The sequence below is a fragment of the Trichophyton verrucosum genome (assembly GCF_000151505.1).
Source record: "Trichophyton verrucosum HKI 0517 chromosome Unknown contig01170_1.f1.exp, whole genome shotgun sequence".
In the NCBI taxonomy this organism is placed as follows: Eukaryota; Fungi; Ascomycota; class Eurotiomycetes; order Onygenales; family Arthrodermataceae; genus Trichophyton; species Trichophyton verrucosum.
This window is the reverse complement of record NW_003315153.1, coordinates 32635-60024: the sequence shown is the minus strand read 5'-3', so window position 1 is coordinate 60024 and position 27390 is coordinate 32635. Positions and strand designations below refer to the sequence as shown.

The 27390-nt window shown below is 49.6% G+C and overlaps 7 protein-coding genes across 7 annotated transcripts; 5 read left to right on the top strand and 2 right to left on the bottom strand.

The window, feature by feature from the left end:
- Positions 1 to 460: 460 nt before the first annotated feature.
- On the top strand, positions 461 to 3139 carry TRV_07838 (universal stress protein family domain protein; the record flags this gene model as incomplete). Its single annotated transcript, XM_003018096.1, has 6 exons — positions 461 to 549; positions 723 to 888; positions 1075 to 1316; positions 1343 to 1733; positions 1858 to 2705; positions 2737 to 3139. 6 exons carry the CDS (start codon positions 461 to 463, stop codon positions 3137 to 3139), a joined length of 2139 nt encoding a protein of 712 aa, XP_003018142.1.
- Positions 3140 to 5344: 2205 nt separating this feature from the next.
- Positions 5345 to 17008, top strand: TRV_07837 (nonribosomal peptide synthase, putative; the record flags this gene model as incomplete). The annotated part of the gene is made up of 2 exons (XM_003018095.1): positions 5345 to 5839; positions 5909 to 17008. 2 exons carry the CDS (start codon positions 5345 to 5347, stop codon positions 17006 to 17008), a joined length of 11595 nt encoding a protein of 3864 aa, XP_003018141.1.
- Positions 17009 to 17305: 297 nt separating this feature from the next.
- TRV_07836 (uncharacterized protein) lies at positions 17306 to 18169 on the bottom strand (the record flags this gene model as incomplete). The annotated part of the gene is made up of 1 exon (XM_003018094.1): positions 17306 to 18169. The coding sequence occupies one exon, from the start codon at positions 18167 to 18169 to the stop codon at positions 17306 to 17308; it is 864 nt and encodes a 287-aa protein (XP_003018140.1).
- A 2115-nt stretch (positions 18170 to 20284) lies between these two features.
- TRV_07835 (uncharacterized protein) lies at positions 20285 to 21885 on the bottom strand (the record flags this gene model as incomplete). Its single annotated transcript, XM_003018093.1, has 3 exons — positions 20285 to 20731; positions 20798 to 21212; positions 21320 to 21885. 3 exons carry the CDS (start codon positions 21883 to 21885, stop codon positions 20285 to 20287), a joined length of 1428 nt encoding a protein of 475 aa, XP_003018139.1.
- A 748-nt stretch (positions 21886 to 22633) lies between these two features.
- On the top strand, positions 22634 to 23098 carry TRV_07834 (uncharacterized protein; the record flags this gene model as incomplete). The annotated part of the gene is made up of 1 exon (XM_003018092.1): positions 22634 to 23098. The coding sequence occupies one exon, from the start codon at positions 22634 to 22636 to the stop codon at positions 23096 to 23098; it is 465 nt and encodes a 154-aa protein (XP_003018138.1).
- Positions 23099 to 23722: 624 nt separating this feature from the next.
- Positions 23723 to 25689, top strand: TRV_07833 (uncharacterized protein; the record flags this gene model as incomplete). Its single annotated transcript, XM_003018091.1, has 5 exons — positions 23723 to 23737; positions 23815 to 23967; positions 24047 to 24382; positions 24451 to 25578; positions 25663 to 25689. The coding sequence occupies 5 exons, from the start codon at positions 23723 to 23725 to the stop codon at positions 25687 to 25689; spliced, it is 1659 nt and encodes a 552-aa protein (XP_003018137.1).
- Positions 25690 to 26104: 415 nt separating this feature from the next.
- Positions 26105 to 27344, top strand: TRV_07832 (uncharacterized protein; the record flags this gene model as incomplete). The annotated part of the gene is made up of 3 exons (XM_003018090.1): positions 26105 to 26230; positions 26286 to 27046; positions 27104 to 27344. The coding sequence occupies 3 exons, from the start codon at positions 26105 to 26107 to the stop codon at positions 27342 to 27344; spliced, it is 1128 nt and encodes a 375-aa protein (XP_003018136.1).
- Positions 27345 to 27390: the final 46 nt, after the last annotated feature.

Sequence of the window (27390 nt, the reverse complement as noted above, 5' to 3'; positions counted from 1 at the left end):
CAAAGAATAGGGCCTAGCCACGGCTTTCCCGCTCATCCGCCCTGTCGTGATCCTCTACTGCTTGGTATTGTCGTCCGTTTTCCTTTTGCATGTGTTGCTCCAAAATGAATCGATGAGGTCAAAAAATAGATATCACGTGAATTAAGGTGCTTAGTAAGACCCGCCGCGGCCTTTCCTTGCGAACTTCCGACTCTTCTTGATCGCTGGCGAACTAACTAACTAGTTAAGCGAACTAGTCGAGACTCGCGGTTAGCTATCTCTGTTAATGGCGGTCAACTTGCCTGAGAGACGACTTATATTCTGCGCTATATTTCCTCTTGGTCAGTGACGAGACGGGAGTTGTTGGCGGCTGTGCTGCAAAGAGGTGAGTGAAGGCCACCTTGAGGACCCACGGATTTGCCCGCTGACTGATATCATAAACTTGGCAGCTTGCGATCTCTTATCGGTGCCACGCTATCTCATGACAAACTGCACCCGACTCATAACATTCCACTGCCTGAAGAAGACGGACAAAGACGAGGACGAGACTAAAGACGCTGTTCGCTGTTTGTGCGGTGCGAAGTTTCCACCTTAGACCGCCTTGGTATCATAGGGAACGGGGTTTACTCCAAGTTGTGGCTGGGCTGTGATGCTGTCATCGCAGTCTTTGCAGTCCTCGCCGGCAACCAGTACATCTGCTTTGGCCTCAGATGCTGCCTCTGGAATACACCATGATGGTCTAGGAAACCACCAGACAGACGGACCTTGCTATTCAACGCTGGAGAACCGCCTGCGTTCACGATCCATCCAGTTCAACACTTCGAGGACAGACGCAGCACTGCGGGAACGATCAACAGCCAGCTCAAGGAAGAGCAGCTTGAGGAGACTACCATCTCCACCGCCTCCAAGGTACGTGAGTCTTTCCCTGAGCTGAGGATGCCGTTTTGCTTTTTGCCTGTGTTTCTACATTCTATTCTATTTATCCCATGCCCGTCAGAGTTGCTTGAACGCTCTAGGCAAGTGGAATGAAGTGCAACATGGACCCCTGGTTTTCAGGCATCTGCTTGAGTGCCTTAGCTCGCAGCGTCTCTATAGTCTGCTAGCGATATACACGCTATGCGTTTGTGTTGGTTTGCTTGCATAACGCTTCTAAATTCCAGAGTTCGAGATGTGGGTGCCCCGGCCCGCTGCGAACAAAGATCGACGCCCCTTGTCAAACCAGTGCCTTACCTGGTTGAGATATATAATTTCTACATATACCTTCATTATCTTTTCCTTTGGCGAACCTTGAGCTTTGAATGCGTTTCTCTGGCCGATGAATCGCCTGACCATTACCTGTACTAATGATTCCCCTTATTCTCAGCGCCTATAACCGTGGAGTCTCCTTTGATACCTTCGACAACAGAGATGCCACCGAATTCTCGTTGACGTTGAACTACAAACATAAAGATTACAGGAATACGCGCCGCAGTCGGACCTTCCTTTGCGGCACTGACCAGAACGATTATTCGGACTTTGCTCTGGAATGGCTTATCGACGAACTGGTAGACGACGGAGATGAGGTTGTTTGTCTACGGGTTGTGGACAAAGACTCTAAGATTGCGAGTGATTCCGGTGTTGAAGAAGGCAGATATAGACAGGAGGCAGAGAAGCTACTTTCGCAGGTGATTGCAAAGAATAAACACGATGAGAAGGCCATAAGTTTGGTCATGGAACTTGCGGTTGGTAAGGTTCAGGAGATCATTCAGCGGATGGTACGTTGGTGTCTATCTATACCAGACAACGCATGTAATAACTAACCTTATCGATTAGATTCAAATATACGAGCCTGCAGTACTTATTGTAGGCACCCGAGGCCGTAGCCTTAAGGGGATGCAGGGTCTACTTCCTGGTTCTGTATCGAAATACTGTCTGCAACAATCGCCTATTCCCGTCATAGTTGTGAGGCCATCGAGTAAGCGGGAAAAGAAGAAGCAAAAACGTTTGGCTGCCGACCCCGCCAGAAAGAGTTACAGTCAATTTTTGAAGATGAGTGAGTCCCGAGGGGGCTTGGGCATTGATAGTTCACCCAGTGGGAATAGCAGCACTTCCAAACTTCCTGGCGAAGAGGAAGAGACAGGCGAGCCTTCAACCGTAGCCAACACCATTATAGCTTCCTCCACCAATGGAGACACCGAGGAGAATGGCCATGATCCCCAGTCTTCTACGCCAAAGGGCTCCTCCGGCGATGCCGGTAACGACGATGATGACGACGACAATAACGCGGCCGGAACCAGAAGAAATTCTACTGTCACGGAAATTGAATCACCTCTAAAAAGCCCGTCTTGTCCTGTCCTGGAGAGCCCCAACATGAGCGCTAATGAAGATGAAGAGGACGTTGAAGACGAGGATGATGATAACGATGGAGGTGAAGGTGATATTACCTACACAGATACAAGTTCTCGGTTGACTTCTGCAACGTCGATTGCAGATACAGACTCCAAGGGCGATTCAGCGGAGGAGACATCCGCATCTCAGTGTGGTGATACACCAACAAACATGGAAAGCAAGGATCGTACGAGCAATAGCAATGGCAGTGCGGATGAGACCCAGGATGGTGGTAGTAACATCGACCTGCCTAATTATGATCCTGCAAATCCTAGCTCCACTGAGGATTCTGCCTTAGCTCATGTCCCCGACCTTGCTGGACAATCAGTTGATAAGTCGTCAGCATCAGGGGCAACATAGTAATTTCGATCTGGTCCTGATGTTATATAGCCATCGCCACAAATCACTTGCTGGATTGGTTATATTTCCAAGTTTCGCAACAACTCATACATTGATGGCCCTACACCCGACCATCACTCCGATATACATACTGCGCTGGCTTCCACCCTCTAGTTGGATACAAGATCCAAATGCCCCCTCCTCTCCTCAAGTCAAGGTTTTTTCTCTCCTGCAGGCATCATCAGATGCTAACCCCTTAGCTCGACGCTCCACGTCCTCTGGTTTTGTTCTCTTCCCACGTAATGCAACTGTGCAATTTTGGCGTTCAGATGGCCGGGAATTGATGCCGGTTATCCAGGCTGGTTGTTTCTCTCTTTTCTTTTTCTTCTTTTTCTTTTGTTTCTATGAATTTTCTGTAGGAAATTTAAGCCTTTATTTCCATTTCGCTCCGTAACTCCGTAATCCACGACGTAAACTTCGTATATTCGATTCTCATGTACAGCCCCAGCCGGCCGCGACGGGCTTTCCCTTGCCTCGTTCTGTTCTCAATGTAGACGTAATTTTTTTTTTTTTTTTTTTTTTTTTTTTTCTATGTTCTTTACTTTTTATTTTCTCAGGATAAAAAGAAATTCCACTGGTTTCTCATGTATATGCAGTTTTACCCTGTCACAAACCTTCGGGCCATGAACACATCCTCGAAAGTCCTATCCCTGTCTCGCCTACTCTGCATATCATGGCTGAACTATTCAAAGTTGTTTCCCCAACCCACATTGGCGCATGTACTGGATCTCAAGCATCTGGCGGCTGTTGCTTGCGGGCTCTTCTGGTTGGCTTGTTGGAGGGGAGACGAGGGGGGGAAGATGATGATGACTACCAGCATTCGTGTTGCTCCTCAGCCCCCTCACCGACTGGGGCTTACTATCAAACGATTGCGTCTTATCCGCTTCTTCTTCTCTTCCTCCCCTGACTCCTCAAAATTTGGTCTGCTTACTTCCTTCAGGGGGGAAAAACGAGGTTTCTGGTTGGTCGCATCACGTGAAGAGCGGAAAGGGGATCCTCCCTAGCTAGCTAATTTCGACCTCACGCCATCAACCTTTGTCCACTCACTCTCTCACGGAATATTATTATTCGTTTTGGAAGATCTTTCGAGCTCGGAATTTTGTTTCTTTTGCAAGTCAAGTCCAGACGGAGATATTGAAGCCGGCCTGGCGAATAATGACAAGCCCGGGCTGCATGATTCATCCTGAAGCAAACCTTGCTTGAGGGCTGTCGACATCTCACAGGCCAAATGATTGGTACCATCAAAGGTCATTCCAAGCCACCCGCTCGAGAAGCCTGCATGGGCCGTCATGGGGCCGGGCCAAGGAAGACGCATTGACTTATCTATCGGATCGGGCGGACACATCTGCAAAAGCAGGTCAATAATACTATGTGGAACAGGTCAATTGAGGAGGGGGAACATGCTGGAACTGGCATGGATCCGTTAGTTACCTGGGTCAATTGCTTCCAGTGGAAGCGATTGGCATGCAGCATCTAGGGGCTACATAATAATGAGATGTGTTCCTGTCATGCATCGAAGACCGTATATCCGTGCCATAGCTGTCAACCCCAATACATAAGTACTTACGGAGTACTCCGTATGCTGTGGAGAAAGTGAGAAGGTTGATGCAGACTCGAATGCATGTTTCTTTGGAGTCCCTGCAACTCAACAGTCACGTCGATTTTCGCATAATTTCGAGGTACTGTCTACTTGTATCCTCAAGTCAGGTCATTGGAGTGAACAAAGCAATCAACTGGTTAGCTTTCAGGCTAATTGACTAGTTGGCCTCATATAAAATCCCGACTTTTTATACTAAACTAGGAATAATCAGGCTGGACTCCTCTCTGTTTGCTCAACTGAGCAATGCTTATAGTTTCTTGTTTTCCGGGTCTTGTTGATTTTCAGTATTTTTCATTGATTTTATTTTCCTCTCTAACTAACTAACTTTTGCTTCCATCCTGCGCCTTTCCAGCCTATCGGATACGAACGACCATATGAATAATTTTCAAAGATTCCCTCCTGGCCAGCGGTGTGGACTCGAATATCGACTTGACTAGTTGAAGCTTACTCAGCTAAGAACCAATAAACACCCATATCAACCCTACTCAAAGCAGAGGCCCATCAAACGGGCCGATCCCTTGGACATGGCAATGATGAGTTGAAGCCAATGGCTTGTTATTATTACGATCTTGTGTGTCCTTGCCTTTCTACCGCTCGTTGTTTTTACTGAAGCGTTGTTTTACCTGCAGTGCGTCTTACACATCCAAGTCTTGAGTGTGGCGCACGGTGGTAACTTATGCGCCCCAAGGGTATTCCTGGAATATGGCTCCTCCATGCACCTAATGTTAGGAACGTTTCTTGCAATTGACCCACAAAGGACTCCTCCCTCCAGCTAAGCTCAGGAGCTTCCAGCTGAGATTCAAATTTGGGCTTTTTCCATCTCGAAGGTTTGCGGATTACAAAATGAATGGGTTCCCGGCCTCACCCCTCCATTTTTAGGCATGGCAATGCTGATGATTGTCTGAATCTTTTGACTACCAACGGCCAAACACTCTCAAGCAACAAACATTCGTTGGTTTTGAATAGGACAATCATCTCAGGTCGACTCGCGGAGACAGTATGCCACCCTATCTCTCAACACAAGCGGGTTTCCCCCTCCCTGTCGATCAATTCGAAAACCACCCAACTTCTAAAGTCCCGATTGTCCAAGTTAAAGAAGAGCTTGCGCAATTTTGCTTTGAGCTGCCCTCGGATCTAGAGGACTTCCGTGCCAAATCTGGAATTACCTCCCTCCAAATCCTCCTTGCAGGGTGGGCGATCACGCTTCGTTACTATACTGCCTCGGAATCCGTGACAGTTGGGAATATAGTATGGCATTGCGACGGGTCATACTGTAACGGACAATATGAGGTGGGGCTGGACGACGATACGCCTCTACTTCGAGCTGTTGAACAGTTTAGACACCAGTCAGACTGTGACTCTCGTGATAGCAATAGCACTTCACCCGACACACTAATGGCTGATACTTTTGTGATACAAAATCTTTCAACTTCAGCGCTTCCATTTAATCGCAGCCCTGTCTTTAATATAAGAGGATGTAAAATTCCCACCTCAGTAAGTGTCTTATGCTGTACACAATGTACATAATAACGGCGATTATCTAACATATATATAATTTGACAGCATACCATCACCGTTGACATAGTCAACAACGGGCTCAGGGAGCAAGTGGAACTAGACATATACCTCAATGAATCATGGGGGAAGCACATAGTCAATATGTCGAGGACTTTTGAGCAGGTTGTATCTGAGATGCTTCGCAAACCTACCGGAAAATTGGGAGATTTGGACCTATGCAGTGCCTGGGATATTACGACGCTGACTACCTGGAATGGCGAAATATCAATTGAAGGCTCTGACAAATGCGTCCATGATATGATTAGTCTGCGTTGCGCTCAAGATCCGAATTATACCGCCATTCAATCCTGGGACGGAAACATATCATACGGAGAGCTTGATGAGCTTTCGTCTGCTTTAGCAGTACGACTGGTAGCTTCACATCCAAGCATTGGACCGGAAACATTCATACCGCTGCTCTTTGAAAAATCTAAATGGACTGTGGTATCTCTACTCGCCGTGATCAAAGCTGGTGCCGGATTTGTACTGCTAGATCCTTCTCTACCACTCAAACGTCTTGAAGATATCTGTCGTCAAGTCAAAGCAACCGTGGTCATTACTTCTCCTCAGCATTCTGTTCTCGCTAGCACTTTGGAAACCCCAATATTTATTGCCAGCGAAAAAACAATTGGAACACCTACCCCGTTGGATTACCACCGGACTTCGGCCCAGCCTACAAATCCACTCTATGCAATTTTTACCTCCGGCTCCACTGGAAATCCGAAGGGAATTGTCATTGAACATGGCTCTTTCCTTTCTAGCGCCCTTGCATATATTAAGACTGTGGACTTAAATCGGACATCCAGAGTCTTGCAATTTGCATCTTATGCATTCGATGTTAGCGTTTCTGATATCTTGTACAGTTTACTATCTGGTGCTACGCTTTGTATCCCTTCTGATGCCGAGCGTAACAATAGCCTGGTAGAGTTGATTGACCGTTTGAAGCCGAATTGGATGGATCTCACCCCGTCTTTCTTGAGATCTCTCTCACCTGCGGACCTTTATACCGTCAGGACTATTGTTCTAAGCGGGGAGGCCATGACTCAAGATGTCATTGCTAAATGGGATAGCGAAGTACGCCTCCTTAATGTATATGGGCCAGCTGAATGTTCTATTCAGTCTACTGTCCAGACTGTTGTTGCAGCTGACCCGGTAAACATTGGTCATGCCATCACCGGAGCTTCCTGGGTAGTTAGTCCATCAGACCATAACCGTCTGATGCCGATAGGCGCCATTGGAGAGCTTCTGATCGAAGGGTCCCACGTTGGGCGAGGTTACATAGGCAACCCAGAAAATACCCAAAAGGTCTTCATCAAAAGCACAGAATGGCTACCGGGGTTCCGAAAAGACCACCAGGCGCTTTATAAGACCGGTGACCTAGTACAATACCAGCCAGATGGCTCTATGCGGTATATTGGTCGAAAAGATACCCAGGTGAAGTTACGTGGGCAGCGTATTGAGTTAGCTGAAGTTGAGCATTATGCTCGCGAATGCTTTAGTGAAGCAAGGGACGTTGTGACAGAAATGGTTAAACCTCAATACGAAGGTGGGACCCCGATGCTCATTGCTTTCGTCCATTGCCCGAAAGATCATATTGGGCAGAATGCCAGTCAGTCCAGAGAGGAGGCCATATTTGCCAAACCGGACGATTGTTTCCGTGACCGCAGTGCTAATGCCAGGGAAAAGATGGCCAATAGCCTCCCAAACTATATGATTCCAACTATATTCATCCCACTGGCCCGTGTCCCCCTTTCGGCTACTGGGAAAACAGATAGAAAGCTCCTACGATCTCTAGCTACTGCTCTACCTCGGGTTAATCTGGACTCTTACTCTATGAATATCAACAAGTCACGAGTCCTGCCGTCAACCGATATGGAAAAATGTCTTCATTCGGTTTTTGCGGAAGTCCTCAACCTGGCTCCAGAAATGCTCAGCATTGATGATGACTTTTTCCGTAGTGGTGGGGATTCCATTACTGCTATGCAGGTCATCACTCAGTGCCGTAAACAAGGGGTTGTCCTAGCTCTCAGTGAGATCTTCCGTTTAAAGACAATAATGAAGATTGCAAAAGGGGCTACATTTGGGGCTACCACCACCCTCTCACGTCAGCAACAAGAGGACCACATCGGAGTTCCATTTGGTTTATCTCCAATTCAAGACATGTATTTCGAAGACTGCCCTGAAGGACACAACGACTTCAACCAAAGTTTCTTCCTTGCATTTGCCCGCCCTGTTGGAGAGGTTGAATTAACGAATGCCTTAGAGCTTCTAATCACCCGACATTCAATGCTTCGGGCCCGTTTCCATCGGTGTTCGGAAGGCAAATGGACGCAGAGCATTTCCCGGGATGTACCGGGTTCATACCGTTTAAGAAGTCATCAGTTGTCACGTAGGGAGGAAGTGACAGCTATTATGGTCAAGAGTCAAACGAGATTGAATCCTCAAACCGGCCCCCTTTTCTCAGTGGACTTCATTGAAATCGCAAACGACAAGACCCAATATGTATTTCTTGTGGCCCACCATTTGGTCATCGATCTAGTGTCTTGGAGAATTCTCCTTGCTGAGCTGGAAGAGGTCCTGGAAACTGGGACCATTTCACAAGACGTTCCCATACCGTTCCAAGCCTGGTATCGGTTGCAATCTGAGTATGCTCAGAAATATTTGCCGCCGCAAAAGGCCCTCCATTTCAGGCCAATACCTATAGAAACAGATTACTGGGGCATGAAAGGCCGAAAAAATATTTACGGCAATGTGATTCACGCACATCTGAAAGTCGATGAAGGCTTGACGTCCAAGTTGTTAAAGGATGCTAATCTAGCATTTGATACCCAGCCGGTAGAGATTCTTCATGCTTCTCTCCTGCATTCGTTTATGAAATGTTTTCCTGACAGAGAACCTCCTCTAATTTTTAACGAAGGTCATGGGCGAGAACCATGGGATAGCTCGATTGATATCTCCAGAACCGTAGGCTGGTTTACAACAATCTGGCCTACTGAAGTCTTAGTGGATGATAGAAAAGATGTTGTTGACTTAGTCCGTCGTGTCAAAGATGGGAGACGAAAGGTTCCAGGTAGAGGTTGGCCATATTTTGCTTCCAGATATCTAAATGACGAGGGAAGAGAAGCTTTCAATGGATATACACCCTTCGAAGTTGTTTTCAATTTCCATGGGCTTTACCAACAGTTGGAACGCAAGGATGGTCTGCTCCAGCAAGTCCCCTGGAAGTATGAGGCATCGTGTGATAACGGACCAAACGTTGTACTTCCCGGACTGTTCGAAATTACGGCTGTTATTATTCATGGAAGTCTCCAGTTCGAATTTATGTATAGTCGAGAAATGAAGCATCAAGATGCCATTGGACAATGGATCCGAAATTGTGCCTGCTCCCTGCGTGAGGCGGTAGAGGGCTTGATAGCACACGAGGAATCTCCAACATTGAGCGACTTTCCACTCTTGCCCCTAACTTATCAGAGCTTAACACAGTTGACTACGGAAGTCCTTCCTCAATCAGGGTTATCATTAGCCGACATAGACGAAATATACCCTTGCCTTCCCATGCAAGAGGGTATATTGCTAAGCCAACTTCGAAACAACTCGCATTACCAGACCCGAACTATGATCGAACTGATCTCGACCAATGGGTCAATAAATATGGATAGAATTCGGGACGCATGGCAACAAGTTACTGATCGACATTCTTCTCTCAGGACAATCTTCGTCAAGAGCAGCCTTTCCACCGCTATGTATGACCAAGTGGTATTAAAATCTATGCCAGCTCAGGTTAATATACTGCCATGTGCCGTTGATAATGATGCAGTTGAGATACTCCACAGGGAGCGGAGAACTTTCAGCGAACTTGGAAAACCTTTGCATCTTCTCACAGTCTGTGCGAATTCGAACGGCCGAGTGCTTGCGGATCTTGGCTTTAACCACGCTATCATTGATGGTATGTCCATTTCGACCTTGCTTGAAGATTTTAAGCTTGCATATCTCGGAAAACTTCCACCGTCCCAAGGCCCACGTTACAGCGAGTTTGTCACCTATATTCAGAGCATGTCACAGCAAGACACTCGCAACTATTGGATGAATTATTTGAGGACCTCTGAGCCCTGCCTATTCCCAGTTATTACTGATGGAATCTCCTTGATCTCAGAAGAGGAGCCGAATAGTCTAGAGAGAGTTGAAATCAGCTTTGATTGCCTGTCAAAACTGCAAGACTGGTGCAGGGCACAAGACGTCACTCTATCAACTTTGCTCAGAGTATCCTGGGCTCTTGTTTTACGTTGCTTTACGCATATGGATGATGTCTGTTTCGGGTACGTGAATTCCGGACGAGAGGCCCCGATCGATGGCATTGAGGGTATTGTTGGTCTTTGTGCAAACATTATTACCTGCCGATTTGACATGTCGACCACAAGGAGAATTGCGGATATTATTCAATCTGATAAAGTGGATTTTCTCAATTCCTTGTCACATCAGAATGCCTCGCTGGCGGATATCATGCACGAAATAAATATGGCGAACCAGACTCTTTTCAACACTGTTCTATCAATACAAAACAAATCGACTGCAGGCGATGAAAAGAGTGATTTCATGGTGGATGAACTGTATGAGGTCGATCCAACCGAATATGATATCAGTGTCAATATCGAAATTTCCGGCGCCGGCAAGAATATCGACGCATACCTCGGATACTGGACATCAAGGCTTTCTCAATGGCAAGCAAACAACATTTCCACAACCTTAAGCCATATTGTCTCGGAGATAGTGGCCGCTTCAACCCTACCCACCGTGGGCCAACTCGATTATTTTGCTGCAGCACATAAATGGCAGGTTGCAAAATGGAACATTGATGAAGCGGCCACGGTGAATAGTTGCACACATGAACTCATACAGACACGTTCTACTCGCCAGCCTGAAGCCCAGGCTATTTGTTCATGGGATGGAAACTTGACATACCGGGAGCTTGACGAGCTATCCTCTAAGCTAGCTACTAAACTAATTGGTGCCGGCGTGAAGCCTGAGGCTATCGTACCGTTATACTTTGAGAAGTGTAAATGGGCCCCTGTAGCAATTCTAGCAGTTCTAAAAGCTGGAGGTGCTTTTGTTCTTCTTGACCCATCATACCCGAAGCAACGTCTCCAGAAAATATACCATGATACCAATGCTACCTTAGTTGTTACTTCGCCGCACCTTTCCACAGGTGCCGAACAGCTGACTGACAAGGTTATTATTGCCCATGAAGATATCTCAACCTGGGATATCGATGAAGCCTCTTTGAAGATGACACCTGTGACTCCCAAAAATGCTATGTACTCAATATTTACCTCAGGCTCTACTGGAGAACCGAAAGGTGTTATTATCGAGCATGCAGCATTTCTAACCAGTGCCCAAGCGCATACTGCTGCACTTCATTTAGACTCTGGAAGCAGAGTGTTTCAATTTGCTTCGTATACCTTCGATGCCTCAGTGTGCGAGACACTCTCTGTCCTTCTTGTTGGCGGCTGTATTTGTATACCGTCAGAGCGGGACCGTTGGAATGATATATCCGGAGCCGTAGCACGGCTCGGTGCCAATTGGATTCTTATGACGCCTGCACTGGCTAGATCTCTAGACCCTTCTCGTTTCCCCTCCCTGAAGACCATGGTGGTTGGAGGCGAAGCCATCACCTCTGCCGAGACGCATCTTTGGTGTGATAAACTGCAACTGCTGCTTGCCTATGGCCCCTCGGAGTGCTCGGTGATGTGTTCCATTACAGATCCTGTATCAGCAACCACAGACCCTCGAAATCTTGGGCGTGTCTTCTCTGGCTCTTCTTGGATAGTGGATCAAAATGACCATAATAAATTAGTTCCTATAGGTGGTGTTGGTGAACTGATCATTGAGGGGCCGCTTATTGCCCGTGAATATATCAACCGCCCAGAAAAGACCGCCGAGGCATTCATAGAGGATCCATCTTGGTTGTACAATTTCCGATGGGGACAAGGGTCGCGGTTTTACAAAACAGGCGATCTGGTCCAATATGCTATCGATGGCACAATTAGATATATAGGGCGGAAGGATACGCAAGTGAAGCTTCGAGGACAGCGACTTGAACTTGGGGAAATTGAACATCGCCTGCGCAGGGCTTTCCGAGGCGCTAAAGATGTTATTGTCGACGTTGTTCTCTCTACTGTCAAGAAAACGCGGATTTTGATCGGCTTTGTGTACTGCGGGCATGCAGAGACATTATCGCTGGACAAGTTATGGGATAATCCCTCGGAGGAATTTAGCCTGCTTGTGCAAGAGGCAAAGAAAAGATTGCAAAAGGAGCTGCCAGGCTACATGATCCCGGAAATGATCCTCCCGCTGGCAAGCATCCCCCTGACCAAGAATGGCAAATGTGATAGAAAACTATTGCTAAAGGAGGTTGAGGCAATGCCCGCCGAGTCTCTCCTCATGCTCAGTAATGAGACCCTATCAAAAAGCATGCCGTCGAATGCCATCCAACGGAAGCTCCAGAGCCTTGTATGTCAGGTGCTCAGCCAACCAGAAGACGGTGTAGGGATGGATGATAGCTTCTTCCATCTCGGAGGAGATTCTATCAGCGCTATGAAGCTAGTCGGCGCTGCCAGGGCTGAAAAACTCAGAGTAACCGTTGCGGATATCTTTCAGAACCCTCGACTTGAAGATTTGGCGTCTGTTTTACAGCGTCATTCGAATGACCAGGCTGGATCGATTGAACCATTCTCGCTATTGGGAAGTGATGAGGCCCGCGAATCCATTATCCAGCAGGTTATCAACACGGGTTCTGTTGAAAGGGAGGAGATTGAAGATATTTACCCCTGCACTCCGCTACAGGAGGGTATGATGGCGCTCAGTATTAAAATCCCTGGAGCTTATACCATGCAGCATGTTTTCCAGCTGCCAGAGTCAGTTGATACAAAGCAACTTCAAGAAGCATGGGATAAAACTATCAACGCCCACCCTATCCTTCGAACACGCATTTATCAAGGTGATTCTGGAAAGGCCCAGCAAGTGGTTGTTCGTGAAAAGTTCTGTTGGCAACAATCAAGCAACTTGAATTCCTATCTTGATCAGGACCGAAAGCGGCCAATGAGGCTCATGGAGCCTTTGATTCGGCTCGCCTTGATCAAAGAACAGGTTGATACTCCTCGTCAATACATGGCATTGACACTACATCATGCTCTATACGATGGGTGGTCGGAGTCCTTGCTCCTGGGAGCTGTTGAAGCAGCATACCGCGGCGAAGAATTGAAACTCACACCGTTTTCACCGCTCATCAAACATATTTCTGATGGTCATGAAGCCGCTGGCAACTTCTGGCGGACCCAATTCTCTGATATTAAATCCGCTGCCTTCCCTTCGCTGCCATCAGAGAACTACTCTTCTATCCCTAGCTCTTTCATTCAACGGTCAGTTCGTCTAGGATCCATCCATCGGAACGGTTTCACTCTTAATTCTCAGCTACGACTAGCATGGGTGGCGGTCATCTCTCAGTATACGGCATGTGAGGATGTTGTATTCGGCGTAACCGTCACTGGGCGAGATGCACAAGTGTCGGGAATTGAAATGATGACTGGTCCTGCTCTTGCGACAGTTCCTCTACGAGTACGGCTACAGTCAAGCGTTAATGTCAGAGGCAACCTACAGCAGATTCAAGATCAATTTGCACAATCCATACCATTTGAGCAGTTTGGGCTGCAGAATATTAGTGCTCTAGGTGAGGATGCTGCTGCGGCGTGCCGATTCAACAGCCTGCTTCTGGTTCAGCCGTCTGTGGAAGACTGCAAACTAGATATATTCAACCATTCTGTTGCTGTACCTGATCAATCAACCTTTGATACCTACCCCTTGACTCTCCAGTGTACTCTGGGGAGGGATGTCATTGAAATTCAGGCAATCTTTGATGCCAATGTACTGCCTCATGAAACGATGGAGAGAATCCTCAGTCAGTTTGTCCACCTTTTCGAGGAAATATCGAAGAACATAGACAAACCCATGGGTACAATCGGTTTAGTCGGCCCAGAGGATATGAGAATGCTGAAAGAGTGGAATGGCAAGCCACCACAGAAGCAGGATTTACTTACACATGAGCTTATCCAAAGACAATGTGAACAGCAGCCCAATGCCCAGGCAGTTTGTGCCTGGGATGGTGACCTCACATATGGCCAACTGAACGAACTTAGTGGACAGTTGGCGGCGTACCTAAACAGACTTGGAGTGGGCACGGAAATGATAATTCCTCTCTGTTTTGAAAAATCAAAATGGACAACAGTTGCCATGCTTGGAGTGATACGGGCCGGTGCTGCGTTTGTTCTCCTCGATCCCTCTGCGCAGCCCGTCCAACGGATGTCAGATATGTGTCAACAAGTCAGTGCTAGCCTGATTCTTTCATCTGCAAAATACGCCTCATGCCTCCAGCAGCTCAGCTACCAAATTGTTACCATTGCAGAGGCAGAACCTATCTGGACTACAGATATCAGCACCTGGCGACCCCCGTCCATCAGTCCCAGCAATGCGATTTACTCTGTGTTCACTTCCGGCTCTACCGGAAAGCCCAAGTGCATCACTATCGAACATCTTGGATTTGCCAGTAGCGCAGATGCAAACCGGGAGATACTGGGCCTGGGAAGCAAGACGCGTGTCCTGCAATTTTCCTCATATTCTTTTGACGTCTGTATTGAGAATAACTTGACTACCCTGGTGGCTGGTGGCTGCATATGCGTGCCTTCAGAAGCAGATTGCAAGGGGGACCTGGCGAAATCTGCCCGAGAGTTCAAGGTAACCTACGCAGATTTGACACCTTCGGTTGCCCGGATTCTTCAGCCCGAGGATATGCCCACCGTTGAAATTGTTATCCTTGGTGGAGAGGCTATGGCATCCGAAGATATTGCTCGTTGGTCAAAGAAGGTCCGTTTAGTCAATGCCTACGGTCCAGCTGAGTGTTCAGTCACTTCTACCATTCAGCCGGATGCTGGGCATCAGGCAAGCCCAGCGAATATCGGACGTCCATGTGCAGCCAGATGCTGGGTCGTGGATAGACATGACCAATCAAGACTACTTCCAATTGGGGCCGTTGGTGAGTTGATTATTGAGGGTCCAATTGTTGGTCGTGGTTATTTGAATAATGCTACAGCCTCTGAAGCATTCATTGAGGCCCCGGGGTGGCTCTCCACTATTAGGGAGGGCGAAAGTTATCGCATGTATAAGACTGGAGATCTTGTCCAATACAACTCTGACGGGACCCTTACCTATATCGGAAGAAAGGACCTGCAGGTCAAGCTTAATGGACAGAGAATCGAACTGGGCGAGGTTGAGTCTCATGTTCGGCGTTGTTTCCGTGCCAGCCGAGATGTAGTTGCTCAAGTGGTAATTCACAGTCAACTCGGTAATAAACCACGTCTTGTTGCATTCGTCTGGCAAGGGCACGAGCAAAATGGCATCGTGAAGGGCGAGGAACCCTCATTGTTTGAGAGTCCTAGTGACCAATTCCGTGCTGATGTAAAATTGGCAGAAGAGAAGCTCCGACAGTCTGTTCCAAATTTCATGGTGCCAACTACATTCATACCCCTATCCAGGCTTCCCATTGCCGCATCTGGAAAGACGGATAGAAAAGGCCTACTGGCTGCGATGCAGGCGTTATCGCGGGAAGATATTCAAGCATATTCCCCAGTCAGAGAGAGACGGCCAGTGTCAACGGATATGGAACGGAAAATTCAAGCAATCTGGGCCAAAGCATTAAAAATGAGCCCTGCCGATATAAGTGCTGGAGACAGTTTCTTCCAGCTTGGAGGCGATTCAATTACTGCGATGAAAGTTGCTGCAGCCGCCAGGACAGAAGGTGTTTTCATCTCGCTTCAAGATCTCTTCCAAAACGCTCCTCTGGAGAAGCTCGCTAAAGCCGGAGAGGTCAAAATAGACGTTGCGGATGAGCCGATTGACTGGAAGAAAGAGGTTGCTGTCTGCCCAGAGCTTGAGATGCCCCTGAGCAGATTCTCGCCTCGTCAATCCAGCGGCGACAAGATCGAAGTTGTTCTCACCGGCTGTACCGGCCTTTTAGGCAATGAGATCCTCAAACAGCTCGAGGCAAGTGCTGAGATCTCGAAGATTCACTGTGTAGCCATCCGAGCAAAGGGAACAGGCGTCGCAAGAAATGGTAACCTCAACTCCGAGAAAGTTGTGACATACACTGGTGATCTCTCCTTGCCCCGACTTGGTCTTTCAAAAGAAGATGAAGAAACGATCCTTGCTCGCTGTGGAGCAATTATTCATTGTGGCGCCCTGGTGTCCTTCGTTCAGGGGTATCAAACGCTCTACGGCCCCAATGTAGCGTCTACCAAGGAGCTTGCTAGGTGGGCCATGAAGAGATTCATCCCCTATCATTTCGTCTCGACTGCGGGAGTGGGCCACCTCAGTGGCGCCGACTTCTTCGACCAGGTCTCTGTCTCTGCATACCCACCGCCCAGCGACGGATCGGACGGATACACTGCATCGAAATGGGCGAGCGAGGTATACCTGGAAAATGTGAACGAGAAGTTTGGTCTACCAATTTACATTCACCGGCCCACTAACATTCTTGGCACTGCTACGTCTCAGATAGACGTAGTTAACAACCTGTTGACATATTCCCGCAAGATGAAGATCGTGCCTCGCTTCATAAACTGGACGGGATATCTGGACCTGATCAATGTCAAATACGTTGCCTCGGATATCATTGAAAGCGTGCTGAAATTGGGACCTGCTTCGTCACCTTCCTGCACAGGTAGATACAAGCTGGAATTCATCCATGAGGGAGGCGAGATTGTTGTGCCTATACAGCAGTTGGGGGAGTATTTGGGCAAGGAAGCCGGTGGCGCTGCATTTGAGACTGTGACCTTGGATGAATGGGTTGCGAGGGCGAATGAGAGCGGAATAAACCCATTGGTGAGCGAGTATCTAAAGGACTTGCGAGACCAGGAGATTGAAGTATCTCTTCCGCTGGCTAAATGCAATCGCACGATGGAGGCGTTGGCCAAGTTGAACATGGACGTGGGAGTCAACGGTACCAACGGCACCAACTGTACCAGCACAAAAGGAACAAATGGAGTAAATGGAGTTCACTGAATCTGCGGGAAACATGGATGTATTTAAAAAAAAAAAAAAATAGATTTGCTATAATATTTCCTTCAGCTATACTCAAGTAGAGAGTCAGGTAGACCATGCCTTAACAGTAATTAGTAGGGTATAATTTTGTCCATCTCTAGATCTAATCATAACCTATATATATAGTGACATTTCAGAAGATGGCATCGTATCACATAAGATTAATAATATCATAACGCATAAATATTCCCAACCAAAACTGCCAGCCCCCAACCAGCGAGGAGTAGGACAAAATAGCAAGAATAAGAAGCGTAGCACCTAACCATGCAACACCGAAGAGCGAGAAAAACAGTATCCGAGAAGTGGTACATCTTCACCATTATCGTCACTCTGAGCGATTTCGGCCCCCTTTTCTACCTCCGAGCTAGTCAAAGTTTCCTCTATAGTGGGGGAAGATGCAGCGAAGTAGTCAAAGCTATTTCGTCTTGGAGACGAAGGCTGGCTGTCATCGTCTGGTTCTTCGTCCAGATCATGAAGAAGTTCAGGTGGCTGCTGGATGTTGTCTCTAGTATAGTGATTATAATCTGTCTCTTCTTCTGGTTCTGCATCGGAAAGGGTAGAATTTAGTTCGTTGTATAATGTAGAAATAGAGCGCTTTCTCTGGACAGCACGGTTGTGGGCATCCAACATGAAAACGATGTCCTCTCCGCTGTCTGATCCAGATCCAGAGCTGCAGCTGCAGTCTGATCCGCACTCGTCATAATCATCATCGTCGTCGTCGTCAAAATCGTCATAAACGTCGTCATCATCTTCACTGTCAAAGTCGAAATCGGAGGTAGGATTCCCGTGTGTATCACGAATGTTGTCGTTGTTGAAGGTCGTTACAGCGTTTCCAGCATTAGCATAGCTAACAGCCTGATTGAACCAGTCTTCCTGCTCGTTCTCTGCCTCAGCCAGGTCTGCCATGAGGCCATCTAACATGTTTGCATGTGCGGTGAGGACCCTGAGGTTTCTATCAGGCTGTCGAGCGGCGTTCATCAGCTTGTGGCGAGCCACCTGGGCAAGAAAGTAGGTCTGGGAGAGGCTCATGTTGCTCTGTTGTCTCCTGCTCGTCGATGGCGATGTTGTTGACTGTGGTGGGAGAACAGAAGGAGAACAGTAATCCTCGACGGCGTCCGCCATGATGATATCCCCCCCTTTGCTCATGGCGGATTGACTTTCTGACTCAAAATGGCGGAATGCGCTGATAAGATAAAGGGAGCCAGACAGAGAGCACGTAGATAGCGTTATCGGCGGCTCGTTCACCCGCAACTCATTTGCTGGGTGAGCCAATAGCGATGGGAGAGAGGAGTAACCAAGGAGAGTTCAGGGGTTTTAGGTTGATTCCTAGGCTATCTGCGCCGGCAACGGGAGGAGGTCAGAACACAGGTTTAAGAAAAAGTGGCAAGGAAGAAAAGCACGACGAACATACCCAGCACGGACGGCGAGACGGCGCCTTTTAAAGAATGCAGCGAGCGTATTCTGGCAAACAGGGTGTGCGGGATGTGTTACCAGGGCTCCCCGACCCTGCTCCATCCATCCGCGTTATGATGTAATGGGTTCGCGGCAGAAGCAGGAAAATCCTGGTCGCCAAGCGCGCAGCCGACGCGAAAAGCCGGCAGATGCAGGCTTAGTCACGGAAGACGAACTACTATAGCAGGGCTATTATACTTCCCGTCGGAGGTCGGTTGCTGGAGTTTGTTGAGACGCAGCTGTTGCGGCTGTTGAATTGTGAGGTTGAAGTCGAGGTCGCGGAGGAGAAGAAGACGAAGACGAAGACGGGCGGGTGACTAAGCGCCGGGCTCTATCTCGACCTCACAGCTTCGGCGGGCAACGATGATAGTCAACTACCAGCAGAGCACCAACAGCTGCTGCGAGCGGACAAGACGATGATGATACCCAGAGATGTTGGCTTCCACCTGGCTGGGCGACGGCAATGGGCTGCGTACTCGCCGTAGCATCGATATCCTGCTTGATACCCTTGAACGGCCACGGTCTAAAGTTCAAGATCAACGGGCAGCAGCATGAAACGAGACTCTAGACTCAAGATCCAGAGCCCGTGAAGATGCAGAATCTGCGGACTAGCTCTGTCAAAGATACCAGATGACCCTCCATACCAGTGTAACTCCCGATGCGATCCAGACTCGGATTGTCTTATGGGAAGGGGAACGGCAGTTTGGTACGCGCCCGTGGGACAGCTCATTCAGGGAAGCCATCTCGAGTTCGCGCCTGGCTTTGCAGTGGCGTCCATTGAGCCTCGGATACAGGACACTGACTGGCGCGCTGGCGTCAGCAAGGTAGTTCTGGTAATATCCCGATGACCCGGTCAACTGTTTAACAAAAAAAAAAAAAGGGCGGTTGCGTGGGCTCCCGAAGCTTATACCAGAGCTAGAGAATTGAAATAATGTGGACATTCCAAAAGCGAATTCTCCGATTTGATGGAAAAAAAATCTTCGTATCACTGGTCGGCGGCAGTGGAGTCATCTTCGGCATTTGATTGCGCGGAGTATCCATTTTGTCCGGCGCAGCTCGAGATAGCTACTTGGATCTCGGAGTAACTCGCTGTTCTAGGTCTAACCACTACGAAGAGCTCTGGTCCTCTTCACAGATCAAGTTCCGAGACAGGATCGAAGGATATCGACCACTCATAACCCACCACCAAAAATGCAGGGAAATAAGAGAAAAAGAAAAGACAAAATATCACTGCTACCTAATTTCCCGTCCATGGTTGCTACGCGCAGCTCGGCTGATCTGAACCACCCAACCCACCCAGACCCAGCCTCGCGCGGATGACGGACCTACCACAGCATGCAAACCTTCCAGCAACCAACTCGCCTCAACCTGACTGCGCAGGCTCCTTATTTCTCCGTTTGGTTCCACAAATTTGCCAACAAAAAAGACACAAAAAAAGTCGAGATGCGGAGGATGACCTGCTTAGTCATGTTTACTGGGTTACTAAGCAAAATAAGCTTAAATGGATGACGTCATCCCGTAACTTGCGGCTCTCGGGGAAAGCAAAAAGGAAAAATATTGTGATTTTGATATTGTTCAGTTACGCCGATGACCTTGCCACAGAGCCGATTTGGGCATGAGGATCCTTGGGTGTGTTGGCAATTGTGTGGCTTCGCTGGGATGGCAGGAGGGTATGACCAGCTCTTCACGGGCCACGTCAAAGGGGGCCAATTGAACCCCGTAACTCGTCTTCTAGAGTACTGCACAAGAGGAGCTAGATAAAAATACATTGCAGGCGGCAGGGACCTAGCCCAATCTCAAAGAGAAGCCAGCTCCAGCCTCTGTCGGGCCAGAATCGCCTCCCCCAAAAACATTCGCGAAGTCCAGCCTAGGTGCTTCCTCCCCCCTCTTGGGCGCCTCGGGGGTGTCACGCTTCCGTCTCTTCTCCAAATTCGCCTTGGACGGGAAGGTAGGAAACATCTCTTTGGGCTTTGGCTTGGGATCTTCACGAAAGTACGGGTGGGACAGGCATGACTTTGCTGTTGGTCTGGCTGCCGGATTGAGCGCGAGCAGGTGAGAGAGCAGACTTAGACCTGCAGAAGTAAGATAAGGAAACTTTGAGCGAGGTAGTAGCGGGACGGCTGGGCCAGAAGGATCAGAAGAAGACGGTGGGAGACGAAGTGATTTGGCGTTGGGGAGGGAGCGAAAGCCTGGCCATGTCTGGGATGTTGGTGGCCCGGTAAGGGCGAATATCTAACTGTATCAGCAGGTAACTCACTTTTAACGAGACAAAAGACGGTGGGAGGACAGAAGATTTACCTCTGAGAGTTGGGCTACCTCGTTCTTGCCACGAAGCAGAGGCTCCTTGGTCAACAGTTCCCCGAATATACAGCCAATGCTCCACATATCGATCTCGGTACCGTACTTGTCTGCTCCCAACAACAGCTCTGGCGCCCGGTACCACAGCGTAACAACCAGCTGCGTCAATTTCGGCGGTGGATCGCCATAATACCTCGCCATTCCAAAATCAGCCAGTTTGATCTCCCCACGGTTGTTCATCAGTAGATTCGAAGTCTTCAGATCCCGGTGCATGATCCAATGCGAATGCAGGAACTCGGCTGCACCGAGCACCTGAAGTAGGACCGTCTTTGTCTCTGAGGGCAGGAAGGGCTCTCTCATCTCGTCTAGTAGGCTCTTGAGGTCGTGTTCGATGAAATCCATGACCAGGAAAACGCTGCGGGAAAGCCGAGTAAGGACAGACAAGGAGGTTAATGACTATCAATGTATCTGGGCTTTTCACCAACAACCACGAGCTAAAAAGGGGGAAAGGGCATGGCTTACTCGTCCATTGCGTCGCCCATGACCACTTCACGCAGCTGGATGACATGCGGGTGTCTCGAGGCAAGCAGGGTCTGTATCTCGCGCAGGCCGGTGACGGGGAATCCATCGTACGCGTTTTCCATCTTGAGCTTTTTGATGGCCACGATCTGGCCTGTGGCCGTCTCTCTGGCCCTCGAAACCCAGCCGTAGGATCCTTCTTCAATTGCATTCAGGTTCTCGAAGTTGTCAATGTGTCTGCAGGGGCCCCATTCCGGGGCTGGAAACTGCAGCAGCCTTGCCGGTGGTGCAGCGCCAGCATCTTCGGGGGTTTCATTCGACAGCCGGCGTCGTTTAGTAGGCGGTTCACTTCCATTTTCTGGCTTATCCGGCTGTTTATCACTGGGTTCCGTCGATTGTTGTGTTTGTTGTTGTTGTTGCTGCTCCTGCTGCTGCTGCCTTTCTGCGATGAGTCGCTGTCGCTCTGCCTTTGCGCGCTTCTTTGCCTCCTTCTCCTGCTTGCGCCGCTGGAGTTCGGCCTCTGTCTCCGGGTTATCATCTGCCCATCGAGATTTGGCAGGGGCTGACATCTTCGCTGCCTTGTCTTCACTTCTTCTTCCTGTCTGTTCTTCGAGCTCTCGGGGCTACGGAGTTGAATGTCAGGCCGGACTTAGGATGTTCCGCTGGTAGATAAGGCCGAAGAGACCCCTCGACAGCGCGGGATAGCGATATTACGGATGACATCGACCTTCTACACAGGAACTAGGGACCGCGGAGTGATGGAGTGATATAGACTTAGACTGATTCTCTAGTCAAAGAGAGAGACGACACCATGATCGAGCCATTTCAAGTACGGTTGGAGTCCCCTGATTTCAATATCGAGCGAAGCCCACGAACGGACTAGAACTAGTTAACACGGCTACAGGCAACGTTTGCGGTGCCCTTGACGTGCGAGAGCTGCATCAAGGATGTCTCGAAGCCGCTGTATGAGCTGTCCGGTTAGTCTGTAACCTCCCTGTGGGTTGGCCGGTCATGGACAGACACCTGTTGACACACTACAAATTAAAGGCATCAAAAAGGTCGATGCCAGCTTAGCAGACCAGTTGATCGTGGTTGAAGGTACTGCTGCACCCTCTTCCATCGTGGCTGCGATCCAAAGCACTGGCCGGGACGCTATTCTACGCGGCAGTGGGACATCAAATAGTACGTCTACAAAGTTGGCAATATACAAGTCACATCTTATACTAACGGGCGGGGGTGAGGAGGAAAGATGCTTCGGTGTGCATCCTAGAAACACACAAGGAGGGCGTTGCAAATAAGATACGAGGCCTGGTACGCATGGTACAAGTCTCCAGCGGCCTGACAATATTCGACCTGACGATCAACGGGCTCTCGCCGGGGCGATACTGGGCCACTATCCGTGAGACAGGAGACGTCTCCCGCGGCCCCGAGTCCACCGGTGGGGTCTGGGAAGCCGTCAAAGAGCTGAAAGAGAAGCAGCAACAAGGCAGCAGCGGCAGCGGCAGTGATCCACGGGGAGTTGTGGGCAGTGTGGACGTGGACGAGAACGGCAAAGGCAATGTCTTCCTGGACCGGCCGATAGCCGTGTGGGAGATGATCGGACGCAGCATGGTGGTATCAAGGCAGCGCGAGGGCCCCTTCAGCATCGATGACGAAGACACCATCGTCGGCGTCGTAGCTCGCAGTGCCGGCGTCTGGGACAACGAGAAGATGGTGTGTTCATGCTCGGGCAAGAACGTATGGGAAGAGCGCGAGGAGCAGCGCTCCAGGGGGATTGTCTGATGTCTCTCAACAACACGACAAGAGACTGCTCCAGTCTTCAATGCGGCCTGAGGGATATATAAATGTCGCATCTAGTGAATCTACCAAAAAAATAAAACTACCAACCGTCAGCTAGCATTGAATAATTTCTTTGTAGTCGTCGTTGGCAGCCGCTGTGATTCGCTGCTTTGCTAACCGCCGGCCTCAGCTTGGCTGCAGCAGCGCCGGGGACAGCGACGTCTCCAGCTGCGCTGCCTGAACCTCCGGCTCTCGACCAGACCAGACGAGAGGGTTTGTGTCTCACCCAGCAGGCCCGTAGATGGGCGGCGTTCGGTGGGCTGACTAGTTAGTGATATAAAAAGGGCCAGCGTCCGTCCTAAGCGCCCGCCGTCTCTGCATGCTGCATCGCCACGAGCAGCCAGAAGAAGTCCTGCAGCGCATCCCTGGCCATCACACCCGGTCACAGTCTTGTCCGCTGGGCGCGCCACCCGCCATCGGTCCAGCCGTCCGTGGAAGCTCCCGGTCGATAATTCGCTGGCGAGAAAAAGACGATACGAGTCGATATATCACTGCTAAGCGCCCGCCCTGAGCTGCTGAGCCCGCCGTCAGTTTGCGTCCATTGCTGCCAGGACACCATCAATCGCCATGTCGTTAAAGCAGGTCAGTCCCTCCCTCCGGGCTCTAGAGACAGACGGGGATGCGCAGAGGAAGAGGCCGTGGTAGACTGACGCGGACAGCAGGAGATCGAGACCTGGGTTCAGGCGCTGGCTCACTACGACAACAACGAGTTCGAGGACGCCATCGCCGTCTTTGGCGGGATTGCAGACACCTCCAAGATCCTCTTCAACTGCGGCGTCATCTACGCTACGCTGGGCGAGCATGCCAAAGCAGTACGTCTGTGTTTATCTTGTTGTTTACTATGCTGCTGCGGGAAATGGCGGGATGCTTGCTAACGGGGTGGTTTACTAGGTGGACTGCTACCAGAGGGCCATCGCCCTGGACAAGTACCTCGCCATAGCGTACTTCCAGCAGGGAGTATCGAACTTCCTCATCGGCGACTTCGAAGAGGCCCTCGCCAACTTCAACGACACGCTGCTGTACCTGCGAGGCAATACGACGATCGACTACGAGCAGCTCGGCCTCAAGTACAAGCTCTACTCGTGCGAGGTCCTCTTCAACCGCGGGCTGTGCTATATCTACTTGCAGGAAATCGAGTCGGGCATGAACGATCTGACCTACGCTGCTAAGGAAAAAGCAAAGCCAGACCACGATGTCATCGACGAAGCCATTGCTGAGACAGCCGAGGTAAGCCCTGCTCAGTTCATCTATTCTTTTTTTTTTTTTGTGGCGTGTTCTGATAAGCTGTGGTCTAGGGATATACGGTGTTTTCTATACCAGTGGGCGTGATATATCGCCCAAGCGAGGCCAAAGTCAAGAACCTCAAAACCAAGGAGTATCTCGGCAAGGCGAGACTGGTGGCTGCTTCTGATAGGGCCAACACCTTCACTGGCTTCCAGGGTCATGAGACCAAGATACCCGTCTTCGAAAGCTCTCGAGACGACCGGCCGCCAGAGAACATCTCGTATGGTGCTACCAATCTCGTGCAGAAGAACCTTGCAGCCAGGAGCAGACAGCAGTCTGAGCCGCCTATCAGCCGCAATGCTTTCCCTCCAACGCCACCGCCAGACGAGAAGGCTTCCTCTCTTGCACCTAGCAATGGGTCTAGCGGTAGCTTGACCCGCAAACAGTCACTGACCAGGGCAACTCGACCGCCTGTTCTCGAGCTGGGAAGGGCATCCTCTGAACAGACACAATCCATTGGAGGATCTACAGCTGTAGATTCACAGCAACCGAAGCTCCAACAGGAAAAGCCCCGGGTTGGCACTGTCCGAACTGCATCTGAGCCGCGCGGACCAGCCTCGAGACTCTCGGCTATACGCTACGGGCCTCCTCCAAATGGAAAACTGCTCTTCCGCGAGACCACCGGCCAGCATCGACGGCCCATGTCCAACATCTCCCCCTTGTCAGAGGAACCACAGGCTTACTACACCATGTACGCCCCCGGACTGGGACCAGGCTACGCCGCCGAAAACGGCCACACTCGACTTCCCGAATACATCAACGAAGAAGGCTACGAATCCGAGCCCCTTGATGACGATGCAGCAGAATGCATCCAGTTCGAAATGGTTGGCAGCCGCCCACCCCAACACCAGCTCTCCAACCGCCACCGGCATTCTTCCCGCCGTCCCGAAATCAAAAAGATCCGGGTCAAGGTCCATGCCGACTCGGATACGCGCTTCATCATGATTACACCCACCACGGAATATGCCGAGTTCGAAAACAAGATCCGTGAAAAGTTCGGGTTCAAGGGTAACCTGAAGATTAAAATGCAGGATGACGGGGATATGGTCACCCTTGCGGACCAGGATGATCTCGACATGCTTGTTGCTGCGGCCAAGCAGGTCGCTCGAAAGGAGAATAATGATATGGGCAAGACGGAGGTAAGGGTCTCATGCATTCCGCCTGCTGGCTTTGCACCATGTCCCTAGCTAACGCGTCTGGTCTGTCTTTTTCTTCTTTTACAGATCTGGGTTGCTGAAATACTTGCATGATGAGATTCGTCTTGACTTTTAAAGTACGGTCCATTATGCTGTGACCTTTTATATTGCGGTAATTAGTTCTGATAGATGGCGTTTTTTGGGGGGAATTTGGGTTGCTTTGGTAGGCTTAAAGCTGGGGTTAGCATGGAGTTTTTGGTCATGTCCATACTGGTAGCTGTTATGATTGATGTCTCATGTCTTCTCTTCTTATGATCTCTCATGCATCTATCTCTTCTCTCCGTCTTCTCCTCGTCGTTTTATCCATCAATTCCTTGTATCGTCGTCGTTATTGTCCATCTGCTTTTCTTCCTCACATGTAGGCGATGACTAAGCAATCCTATCAAAAGAACGTCGTCTTCAACTTCTACAAACTCCGCATATGCAATTAATAGGGTGAGGACAAAAGGAAGACAGCAGGTAATCAACGATGACAGACCTCACACCAGCGGTCAATGACCTGCTCAGGGCTCGCGGCAGCTCTCTTCTCTCCGGCGAGACGAGTAGTCCCTCCGACGCCCAGGTGGACGAGTTCTTGAAGGAGGCTCATAGAATCGTACGTGGCCATCCCGCCCGCCCAATGCCAGACATAACCCACTAACAGACAGTAGAACGTCCATATATCGTCTCTCCTGGCATATCTCAGGTCCATACGAACAGTATATTTATCCACCGTACCCGCCAGACCATCCGGCCACACGCAAAACACAGACTTCAACCCGCTCAGCCCGTCTTCAAGCTCGATATCTTCCCACCTAACCGACCCCGAACGAGACTCAATAGACTCCTCCACTGCGTCCTTACTCCAAGATCTATCCCGCTCTATAGGGAACCTTGCATCAGCTGAATCGCTACGTGCCCAAACTCAGGCGTCTGTGTTGCGCAAGAAGTACGGTCATGGCAAGCTAAATGAGCGCCTCTGGCAGTGGGCTGGAGGCGGGGGCCCAGTGGACGTGCCTCGGTCATCCGAGCAGGAAGAAGCAGAAGATACAGAGAAGAATATCGTTGGCATGCGTGAGAGTGTTCTCTGGTTTCTCAGGCGGGGGCTCGAGGGTGCTGCGGAGGTGCAGAGGGAGATGGTGGAAAAGAGGATCGAGAGGGTCAGAGAGAAGGAGAAGAGTGTGCTGTATAAGGCTAAAGCTGGTCAGATGCCTATTCATACGCAGGCCGAGGGCAGTAGTGGTGGAATTAGTGGTGGAAGTGGACGATATGATGGTGGAGATGAAGATACGTTACGCGGCAGAGATGTTTCTATTGACGAGAAGGAGGCTGCTGCTATTGAATCGCAGCTTTCACCGGAGCAGCTGCAATTGTTTGCGCAGGAGAATGATGGCATGTTGAAGTATTACGAAGATACTCTCGGCAAGGTCCAGTACGTACAGCGCTATCCATCAGTTATACATATTAACAACTGCTAACATGAACCAAGAAATGCGGAGAAATCGCTGCTGGAGATATCTTCTCTGCAGCAGACGCTGGTGGCTCATCTAGCTACGCAGGAAGACTATATCAACCAGCTGGTCCGGGACGCTGAATCGACACACACCAATGTCGGGCGAGGCAATAAGGAGCTGAAGCGGGCGAGCGAGCGACGCAGCGAGGCCCAGATGGTCTTCTGGGCTACCGTTGTCCTTTGCGTCTGGTTGATCTTGTGGGATGCCATTTTCTAGTCAAACAAACCTAGGGGAATACTGCAGCACTTTTTGACCTAGAATA